Source organism: Simochromis diagramma, unplaced genomic scaffold, assembly GCF_900408965.1.
Source record: "Simochromis diagramma unplaced genomic scaffold, fSimDia1.1 OVJJ01000618.1, whole genome shotgun sequence".
In the NCBI taxonomy this organism is placed as follows: Eukaryota; Metazoa; Chordata; class Actinopteri; order Cichliformes; family Cichlidae; genus Simochromis; species Simochromis diagramma.
Window position 1 is genome coordinate 2,279,712 of NW_024387423.1, and position 11,697 is coordinate 2,291,408.

Sequence of the window (11,697 nt, forward strand, 5' to 3'; positions counted from 1 at the left end):
CATTGACTGTAGCAGAACAATGTTCACATTTCAAACAGTGATACTGAACGTATGGCCCGCGGCCCACACGCGGCCTGCCCACCTTTCCTAATTCAGAGAGAGGGACCCTGATTAACTATGTAGCTTCTTCCTCACAGTTCTAAGTATCAGACACAACAATGAATAATCCACAGCTGACTGTCTTTAGCAGGTCAAAGGTCACGGCACACAGCAGACAGTCAGAAATATTCTAACTCTGATCATTTATCAGTTGTGACACTGTTAGAGTTGATCAGAGGTGTGATCATCACAGCAGAGGCCTTTGTGTCAAAGTCACTGAGGATCAAACAGAAACACATGAAGCAGATTTTCCTCTTCTGGCTTTTTATAGCAGATAACCTTCAAAATATTCTGCAGTCGATCAAAAACCAAAGCAAACCATGAATTAACATGTGAACATGACCTGATGCTGCTGAAGTGAAGCAAAGTTACAGAGGTTTGATTACAGATACAGCTGAGAGTTTGTAATCTGTCATCATTTTAAAAAGTTTCTATGGAACAGCAGAAATGAGGCTTTCCTGTCAGAGGCCGACAGCACTGAACACAACAGCAGACTGGTGGCTAATAAACAGTGAATGATGCAGAAACAGATGTTTGAAGCTGTTCTTGGAGTACACTGAGAGAGAGAGAGAGAGAGAGAGAGAGAGAGAGCTGTGCAGGGAGGAACAGCCAAAGTCAGAGAGAATTCATGAGCATATTTATCAAACGTGAAGCAGAGTTTGGATCTTCTTTTGCTGCTGGTTCACTCAGTTTTGGTTGGAGACAGATGAAACCTGCAGCTTCAGGATCTGTGAGCTGTCCACTTTCAGCCCCGATGGCGTGTACGTGTACGTGCCGTCGAGTGAACGATCCACGCTCTGTGTTTCCATCTTTGTGTGTTTAGCTGCTCTTATTTACTGTTTTAGCTGTTTGCTGCTTGTTGAAATAGTTTGTGAGCTTTAACCTGAGATTCTGGCAAAATACATTTATATTAAACATCGATTCAGGGGGGCGCTAGTGAGCAGTGTAGGATGTAGACGTGCTTTTCGGAGCTCTCCACCAAAACTCAGATTTTTACTGAACACCACCATAAATTCTTACACAGGCGGATATTTTCTGCGGGTGAACGTTTCCAGGCTGATCTACGCTGTCCATTTTTGCGCAATGAGACCGAAAACGAACCCTCCGAGCAAGAATAAAACCATCGAGGGCTATGTTAGCAACACCGCTAGCGGGGCTAATGCTAGCACCAGTAGCCCTACCGAACCAGAGGCTGGCCCCCACGAGGACAGAACCTACACCCTATGCAAGGAGATGTGTCGGGAAATGGCCACTTCTATAATGGGGAAGATTGATGAGCGGTTTGATACTTTTGAGGCTAGATTTCAGTCGCTCCTTTCGGAGCAGAAAGAGATGAAAAACTGCATGGAAAGTCAAGAACAAGCGACGTGTGCCTTGGACGAACGCGTAGAAGCGCTAGAAGCCAAATGTTCGGCCCTAACTCAGCACGCCAACCAACTCAAAACCAAACTCCAGGACTTAGAGGCCCGCTCTCGCAGACACAATATCAAAATTGTCGGCATACCCGAGGACGAGGAAAAAGGTATGCCCACTGACTTTGTTTTTAGGCTTATCCCGGAGTTGCTGGGAAATGAGCACTTTCCACATCTGATAAAAGTTGATCGTGCACACCGCGCACTACAAGCGAAACCACCTGCTGGTGCTAAACCACGCACTATCCTGGCCCGCATTCATCATTTTCAGGAGAAGGAGCTGATCCTGCGTCGCTGCAGGATGCAAAAAGGCTGCGAGTATAAAGGAAACAGGGTGATGATATTTCCGGACTACACCAACGAAGTGATGAACCAGCGTCGCGCTTTTAATGGTGTGATGCAAACCCTGCGTGATGGGCAAGCACCGTCAATCTTCAACGACGCAGATGAGGCGGCACGCTGCATTAAAGGACACGGGTCGACTATGAGAAATTAAGGTCTCAATGTAAGGTAACTGTAGGGGTTCTGACTGCAGGAATGCCTGAGCAATATTAAGACTTCTAACTTTAAAAGACACCATGCTGAGAACTGGCTTTGGACTTTCAAGTACAACATTGTACCAACAACTTTAGATGAGACATCCTTACTGGTGTAACATTTTCTCAGTGAATGATGTTTGCTTTTTCTATTACATGGTGGTGGTAATTCACAGCACTTTTATGTTTTTATTCTGAGTGGTGGGTGTGAAGATATCTTGCCATTTGCCCGGCAGCTCCCTTCGAAGTGAAGAGGGGATGTTATGCGTCAGGTTCCGGGGGACGCGTTTTTTGGGGAGAGGGTGGGTTATGTTTTGATTTGTTCTTGTTCTACAGCTCAGGTGCACTAGTTTCATTACTGCCAGTTTACGACTTTCTGTCATTTTGTATGAACAATGTCACTCCTTATCATTTTTCTTTTTTTCATTTTCCCCCACTATAATGGCTAGATCACAGGCTAGTATACAAATGGGAAACAGGGATTTGCATCTTGTATCATGGAATGTTAGAGGGCTTGGTTCAGTTGTCAAAAGGGGCAAAGTATTTAAACATTTGAAATCTCTTTGTGCAGATGTAATTTTTCTGCAAGAAACCCATGTAAAATCTACAATGCGGCATGTTTTAAAATGTAACTGGATATCTCAAATATATCAGTCACCCTTTACATCACATGCCAGGGGGGGGGCTATACTATTTAAGAAAAATGTCCCATTTCAACTAAAATCTGTAATCAACGATCCTCAGGGACGATACATATTGGTTTCAGGGATGATAGCTTCTCTCCCGTTAACCCTACTAAATATTTACGGTCCAAATACAGATGAGCCTATGTTTTTCAGAAAGGTGTTTGACTTGCTACTGGATGATGCTGACTCAAATATAGTAATAGCAGGAGATTGGAACTGCTATTTAGACCCTTACCTTGATCGGCTGTCAACTCGCCCTCCCCCAGAGATTGCCTCTGTGCGGCTTCTGAATAATCTTTCTAAAGCTAGAAATTTAGTGGACATTTGGAGACTTCAACATCCCACTGATAAAGATTACTCCTTTTACTCTGGCGTCCACAAATCCTACAGTCGAATTGATTATTTTTTGGTCAGTTCAAGCCTTATTTCTCAAATTTCAAATTCCAGATATCATAATATTTTGATTTCTGAACACAGTCCCACATCTATATCACTGAGTCTTAGTTTGCCTAAAGTGAACTATTCCTGGCGTTTCAATCCAACCCTTCTCAGCGACGAAAAGTTTATTAAATATATTACACCCAAACTCAAGGACTTTATTGACTCAAATGACAACGGAGAGGTCTCTGATTCAACACTGTGGGAAACATTAAAAGTCGTAATGCGTGGCGAAATTATTTCCTATAGCTCAGGCCTCAAAAAGGAGAAGATGAAGCGACTTTCTGAAATTAATAGTGCCATTCCTCATCTAGAAAGGGCTTACCAGAATTCTAAATCACCTGAGGATTACAGAGAGATATTAAAACTCAAATACGAATACAATGCAATTATGAGTGACCAGGTTACCAACCTACTACTGAAGCTGAAACATAAACATTTTGAGATAGGAGACAAACTCAGTAAATTGCTAGCGCAACAACTAAAAGGAACACAAGCTTCGAGAGCAATTCACAAAATAAGATCTAAATCAGGTGCTTTTCTAACAAGCCCTATAGAAATTAATAAGCGCTTCAGAGAGTTCTATCAGGAGTTGTACTCATCCCAGCTGAATGTAACACAGTCTGCCTTAAATGACTTTTTTGATTCTCTCAGTCTGCCTAGGCTAGATGAAGCTGCCAGAGATCAACTCGATTCGGACTTTACATTGCAAGAAGAGGTAGCTGCTATTAAGTCATTTGCATCTGGGAAGGCTTCAGGCCCTGACGGTTTTGGCATAGAATTTTATAAGAAATTTTGTGATGGTCTTGCTCCATTCTTGCTTAGGATGATGTGTGATTCTAAAAACAGGGGCGTACTACCCCAAACTCTGTATGAAGCAAATATTTCGTTAATATTGAAGAAAGGCAGAGATGACTCAGATCCTGCTAACTTCAGGCCAATTGCTCTTCAAAATTTTGATCGAAAAGTGATAACCAAAATTTTAGCAACTAGACTGAACAAGTACTTCACCTCTATTATTCACCCCGATCAAACGGGATTTATCCCTGGCAGACTTTCTTTTTTCAGTGTTAGACGTCTTCTCAACACCATCTATTCTGACCATGGTAGTTCGGCAGGAGCAGCAATTTTAGCTCTTGATGCACACAAAGCCTTTGATCAGGTTGAGTGGTTTTATATGTTCGAGTCATTACGGAAGTTTGGGTTTGGTGAAATATTTATATCTTGGGTAAAATTAGTATACGCAAATCCAATCTGTTCAGTTCTCACAAATGGAGAGAGGTCGGCGCCATTTCCTTTGCAGCGCTCTGTTCAGCAGGGCTGCCCCCTGTCCCCTGCTCTATTTGCTCTGGCATTAGAGCCCCTTGCGATTAAGATAAGAGCACATCCAAAAATACAAGGGCTCTTGGTCGGAGGGGTTGAAACTGTTATTAGTTTGTACGCAGATGACGTACTATTATACCTGCGTAATGCAGAAGATTCTGTACCATCCCTTCTTAATCTGGTCACCTCATTTGGCAAAATTTCAGGATATACAATTAACTGGGTTAAAAGTGAACTTATGCCTTTATCTAAAACCGGTTCGCCGAGTTTTCTTTGTAACGTTCCATTCAAAATAGTTAACGACCATCTCACATACCTTGGATTAACTGTTCCTAAAGATCCCAAATTAATTTTTAGCTTGAACTTTGCTGAATTCTTGTCAACATTAAAGCATAACATCGAGTCATGGAAAATTCTTCCCCTATCTATGGTTGGTCGTATAAATTCCATAAAAATGGTCTCTCTTCCTAGATTTCTGTATCTTTGCCAAAATCTTCCTATTTATCTCACTTCCTCTTTCTTTAAGGAGTTGGACTCAATTATTACTTCTTACATATGGAACAACAAGAATCCTAGGATTTCAAAACTACATCTACAAAAATCCAAATTGGAGGGAGGTCTGAGTTTACCAATATTTAAACATTATTACTGGGCTGCAAATCTAAGAGCCTTGACCTTCTGGCAGCAGACATCCTCAGATCTTGGTGATTTCAACATCCCCCTCTGGGTTAAAATGGAGGCTGACATTGTAAGGGACTCCTCTCTAGAAGCCCTGCTTCTCTCAAAAGTAGGGAGGGCTGAGAGTCTTAAGAAACTGGGGTTTGTTCCGAAACAATCTGTGCGGATTTTAAACCAAGTTAGAGGGTTTTTTTGAACTGCCAAACTCCTCTGTGCAGGCACCAATATGTGATAACCATGCCTTTTTGCCTCCTTGGGATGATAAATCCTACTATGTTTGGAAGGAGAAGGGCTTACTCAAATTCAAAGATCTTTATATAGACGGAAAATTTGCATCATTTAATCAACTTAAGCAAAAATTTGATTTACCGCATTCACATTTTTACTGTTACCTACAAGTCAGGCATTTTATGCAATCCAATATGAAGAATTACCAAGATGTTCCACATGAACATAACCTTTTTTTGGTGTTCCTGAGCCCTCCTTACTCCAAACATTTGATTTCTACAATTGTACATTTATTTGATGACAGCATTGAAGTGCAGACTACGAGGATAAGAGACGGTTGGAGGGAGGAATTGGGCATAGAAATATCAGAATCAATGTGGGACAAATGCCTATCAAAAATTCATTCCTGCTCTGTTAACAGCAGACATCAATTAATACAATTTAAAATTGTCCATCGGCTACATTATTCCAAGGTTCGACTACACAAAATTTATCCTTCAACTTCCCCCATATGTGACAGATGTAAAACATCAGAGAGCACATTGGCTCACGCTTTCTGGCATTGCCCCTCATTGACTAATTTTTGGTCCAAAATATTTGATTGGTACTCTAAAGCTTATGGGATTTCCATCTCACCCAATCCAGAAATTGCAGTTTTTGGCTGTGTACATTCCAGAACTATCCCTGCGACTGTGCGGGTGCCAATCGACCTCGGAATGATGATTGCGAAAAGACTTATTCTAAAGGAATGGAAGTCCGCTGCTCCTCCCTCCTTCAGTGTCTGGCTCAATGACATGTTATCAGTCATTCAGCTGGAAAAAGCTCGATACCTGCAAACACCTGCAGCAAATGTTTTCTCAAAATCCTGGACTCCGTTTTGTTCTCATCTTGAGAAAGCTCACATTGTATAAACGTGTACCATGGCACTGCAATTTCCCTGTTTATTACATATTCATGATATTTAATTCATTATGGATACTGGTAGTTTCTAATTTTAATGTTTTCTTTCTTTTTTCTTTTGTCTTTCCCTATTGACTATTATTATTGTGCTATTTCTTGTCCTATCATCTCAGCGCCTGAGCTGTATTTGTTTGTTGATGGAGTTTTCTATGCTGACAAAATTAAAATAAAATATTGAAAAAAAAAAAAAAAACATCGATTCAGGATTGAATGAATCAACATCGTTTTATTCAAATTAAAACCATTTAAATGGGAACATTAATTTTTTTACACCCGCCTCTAATGCTGGGTTTTTCTCTTGTGTTTGTTTGAAGCTGCTTCCTGTTGGCTTCAGCTGTTTGGAGTTTCCATTTTCTAAACTTCTACATTCTGAACCTTCTTCAGCTCTGAACAGATGATGAAACACTGAATGATTTCAAGCTCACACTTTGTCTAATAAACTTACATCTTTCATTCTTTATACAGATTGAAGGACTGTGGTTTGTCAGATATTGGCCTTGATTATCTGGCAGCAGCACTGAAGTCCAACCCCTCGTATCTCACAGAGGTGGACCTGAGTGGAACATACAGAAACTTGAAGGGTTCAGGAGTGAAGCATCTGTGTGGTTTTCTGGAGAGTCCACGATGTCGATTTGAAACTCTGAGGTCAGTCAGCATGTTTTAGTTGTGCTGAGATGAATATGATGTGAAAGTTGTGCTGACACTAAACTGCAGACATCAGGCTGATATTATACTGATCCACACTGAGGATCTTCATGGTAAAGTCGGTTTTCTTCTTCTCTGGTTTAGTCCATTGACTGTAGCAGAACAATGTTCACATTTCGAACAGTGATACTCAACGTATGGCCCGCGGCCCACATGCGGCCTGCCCACCTTTCCTAATTCAGAGAGAGGGACCCTGATTAACTGTGTAGCTTCTTCCTCACAGTTCTAAGTATCAGACACAACAATGAATAATCCACAGCTGACTGTCTTTAGCAGGTCAAAGGTCACGGCACACAGCAATCTGTGAAACAGTTTGGAACCGGAATTCTTGCACATTTACAAACTGACACTGCTGCATGGCATGCTGGGTAATGCTAGCTGCTCAGGTATGAGCATGCTAACGGCTGTGAGGCTCCGTGGCTGCAGAATACTGAAGAAGAGAAAAGAGAGGCGGAGGATGAAGAAAAGAGGCGGAGATGAAGCAGAAGTTTAGCTCCAAAGAGGAGCTGTCTGTGTGGGCGGGGCTCAGGCAGCTCCGCCCACACAGTAACAGTGAAGCAGGTAAAGAGTAATAAATGAAGACAGCGGACAGGATTTGATAAGCTGATGTACAAACATGTTGAATGATGGTGGCAGCTACAGAAACAGGTCCATACAGACTGAAGCGTGTCTCCTTTGCATCATCCATATTTGATACTGAGAGTTTCCAGAAGAGCAAACATCAAACACGCCTCCAAACATGTGACGAGTCAGACTGACATCATTTCTACAGAGAACAGTGTGAGCTCTCAGCAGGTCACTTCAATAAGAAGGACAAACAGTGCAGCAGGAATGACTAAACCCACTAACAGTCTGATATCCCCGTGTTCCTGTTGTTCTACAGCATCATCATTAATGCTTCTCCACCACCATCACTGCAGCTGACCAATCAGCTTCTGTCACGTCATGTGACGCTCTGTGACTCAGACTGGAGAAATGCTAAATGGCTAACCTGAAGCTAACCTGAGAAACAGTCAAAGTACTGATGATTCCTACAAAGTGTGTGTGTTCAGTATGAGATGAGTGTGAATGAAACCATGGAGGAGCGGGCCGTGGCTGCTCTCACACACGTTTGCTGCAGGGGAGGATCTACAGAAATGTTCTTAGTGGGGCAAAATCAAAGCCGTTATTGTTGACACATATGCAGCTGTTACATCCTGTAATATGCATTAAATACGGTTCAAATACATTAAATGCATTAAATATACATGTTTCATATAAATATAGTCTACAACTGTATTTTCTTTAGCCCACATAATGAAACCGTTCAGTCAGATAAAGACAGAAGGCCTTTTCCACGTCCCTCTGCTCAGTGTTAAAGTGCTGATGATGTTCAAGCTCAGGCAGCAGGAGGGATTTCTAAGCATCCTTCACTGATCCACAACAAAGGTCCAGAGTTTGATCCCTTCTAGTAGGACAGGAAACATACTGATAAGAGTTTCAAAGTGTCTTTGTAAGCAGACATGATTGAAATGAGCCAGTCTGAGTTTGGTTCCTGCAGTTTGTGCTTCATAAACAGAGCTGAAGCAGAGGCAGCGTGTGCCTGCAGGTGAATGTACACTGCTGTTATAAGAGCTGTGGAAACTCGGGTCAAAAGGACGTAACCATACTGCTGACAGTTCCAGGACAGTCACAGGGTTACAGCATCATTTGTGAACATAAAGACAGAAAGCTCATCGAAATCCTGGGATTAAAAGTCTGTCCTGGTGGTGTCCAGTCAAACACGTCTCTGTGAAAGCTTCAATCCAACAGGCTCCAAAATCCTTCTGCTCATTTTCTCGTCGGGTTCTTGATGCTCCTGTACCATCTCTCTGTCATCCTCCTCGCTCCCTCTTTGCACTCACAGTCTTTGTGCATCATTAACACTCACATGTGGAAAACCAAAGTTTTACTGGGCAGAAGATATGTCTACCAAGATGGCGCCGCGGATGGTCGCCCTGGTGCTTCAGTGCGTTACTTTTGTTTTGTTTTTGTGCATTTCTTCTGTGTCTGGGCACTCCTCTGGATATTCGTACACCAGAGAAGAGCTCCTTAACTACAGGACTACAACGCCTGTGGATTTATTTCCAATATTTGTCGCATCTGCGGCAGATTTACTGCTGACTCTGACCAGGAAAGCGAGACGCCGAAAGAGAGGGAAGCGAGCCGGCGCACTCGTGCGTTTGAGGAGACGCGGACTGCGAACCGCTCTTCCTGGGATCTTCCTTTCTAATGTACGCTCACTCGGGAATAAGATTGACGAACTGGCCCTGATGAGAAGCATGATCAGAGACTTTGCCTCCTCCTGTGTCTTATGTTTTACGGAGTCGTGGCTCAGTGAGAACATCCCAGACTGCGCGCTCAAACTGGAGGGCTTCCATCTGCTGCGCGCGGACCGGCAGGCCGCTCTCTCCGGTAAGTCCAAAGGTGGAGGTCTCTGCTTCTACATCAATAGTGGCTGGTGCACAGATGTGACAGTGATTGCTCAGCACTGCTCTTCCTCTCTGGAATATCTTTTTATCCACTGCAAACCATTTTATTCTCCGCGGGAGTTTGCTTCATTCATCCTGGCCGCTGTTTACATCCCGCCAGACGCAGATGCGCAGGCAGCTCAGTGTGCACTCGCGGAGCAGATTCTCCACACGGAGCGGACATTCCCGGACTCTCTCATCATTGCTCTTGGGGACTTTAACAAAGCCAATCTGAGCCATGAGCTTCCAAAATACAAGCAGTATATTAAATGCCCGACCAGAGAGGAGAGGACATTGGACCACTGTTACAGCACAATCAGCGGGGCCTATCGCGCGGTGCCCCGCGCTTCACTCGCACTTTCTGACCACGTCATGATCCACCTAATCCCCGCGTACAGACAGAGGCTGAAGCTCTCCAAACCTGTCGTGAGGACTAAAAAAGGCTGTGGAGGAGCTTCGCACGTGTTTGGAGTCTACAGACTGGGACACAATGAAGGCTGCTTCTAACAGCTTGGACGAGTTTACGGACACTGTCACCTCCTATATCCACTTCTGCGAGGACAGCATTGTGCCATCACGCACCAGGGTGAGTTATAACAATGACAAACCCTGGTTTACTCCTAAACTCAAAAAGCTGTGGCTGGAAAAGAGAAAGGCGTTCAGAAGCGGAGACAGGGACTGTTACAGAGAGGCCAAGTACAGGTTCACTAAAGAAGTGGACATTGCTAAACATCAGCACTCTGAGAAGATGCAGCAGCAGATCTCAGAGAATGACTCGGCCTCTGTGTGGAAAGGTTTTAGGAATATCACAAACTACAAGCCTAAAACCCCCCACTCCACTGATGACTTGCTCTTGGCCAACACCCTTAACGACTTCTACTGTCGTTTTGACGAGCCATCAGGCAGCCTTCACACCTCCAACGGCCCCAACAATAGAGACACTTTGGACACTAATTCCCCCACCTCTCCCCCCTCCATAGAGCCATCACCACCTTCAAACCGTTCACCTACAACACCCCCCTCCTCACCCCACACAAAAGAGGATTTCACACCACCTCCTCCCACCACAACTCTTCATATTCATGAAGCAGATGTGAGGAAGCAGTTTAAGAACCTGAATGCTCGGAAAGCTCCCGGCCCAGACGGCGTGTCTCCTGCCACCCTCAGACACTGTGCAAACGAGCTGGCCCCAGTGTTTTCTGGCATTTTCAACTCCTCACTGCAGGCATGTCATGTGCCTGCCTGCTTCAAGTCCTCCACCATAATCCCTGTCCCCAAGAAACCTAGGATCACTGGACTAAATGACTACAGACCCGTGGCTCTGACATCTGTGGTCATGAAGTCATTTGAGCGCCTAGTTCTCTCCCATCTCAAGACCCTCACGGCCCCCCTCCTGGACCCCCTGCAGTTTGCATATAGAGCCAACAGGTCTGTAGATGACGCCATCAACATGGCCCTACACTTCATCCTGCAGCATCTGGACTCCCCAGGAACCTACGCCAGGATCCTGTTTGTGGACTTCAGCTCTGCCTTCAACACCATCCTTCCAGACCATCTCCGAGACAAGCTTTCCCAGATGAATGTGCCTGATCCCATCTGCCGGTGGATCACTGACTTCCTGACGGACAGGAAGCAGCATGTGAGGCTGGGAAAGAATGTCTCGGACTCCCGGACCATCAGCACCGGCTCCCCTCAGGGCTGTGTTCTTTCTCCTCTGCTCTTCTCCCTGTACACCAACTGCTGCACCTCCACCCACCAGTCTGTCAAGCTAATCAAGTTTGCAGATGACACCACCGTTATTGGACTCATCTCGGACGGGGACGAGTCTGCCTACAGGAGGGAGGTTGAACGTCTGGTGTCCTGGTGCAGCCACAACAACCTGGTGCTGAATGCCCAGAAGACAGTGGAGATTATTGTGGACTTCAGGAAGCACACAGCCCCACTCCCCCCCATCATCCTGACTGACACCCCCATCACCTCTGTGGACTCATTCCGCTTCCTGGGTACCACCATCACCCAGGACCTGAAGTGGGAGCCCACCATCACCTCCGTCATCAAGAAAGCCCAGCAGAGGATGTACTTCCTGAGGCAGCTGAAGAAATTCAACCTGCCAACACGGACGATGATGCAGTTCTACACCGCA

At 44.5% G+C, this 11,697-nt stretch overlaps 1 protein-coding gene across 26 annotated transcripts in view; it reads left to right on the top strand.

The window, feature by feature from the left end:
• Positions 1 to 11,697, top strand: part of LOC120722100 (NACHT, LRR and PYD domains-containing protein 12-like) — a 67,185-nt gene that overhangs the window by 25,859 nt on the left and 29,629 nt on the right. For 19 of the 26 annotated variants that reach the window (XR_005693349.1, XM_040012894.1, XM_040012913.1 and 16 more), the window contains one exon: positions 6,826 to 7,005. The exons of 5 other annotated variants lie outside the window; for them this stretch is intronic. Coding sequence is in view for 20 of the 21 variants with exons in the window: in XM_040012894.1 (XP_039868828.1) it covers positions 6,826 to 7,005 (180 nt within the window). In the remaining variant the exon portion in view is untranslated. The remainder of the gene's footprint in view (positions 1 to 6,825; positions 7,006 to 11,697) is intronic. 2 more of the 26 variants (XM_040012909.1, XM_040012902.1) reach the window with 1 other exon arrangement.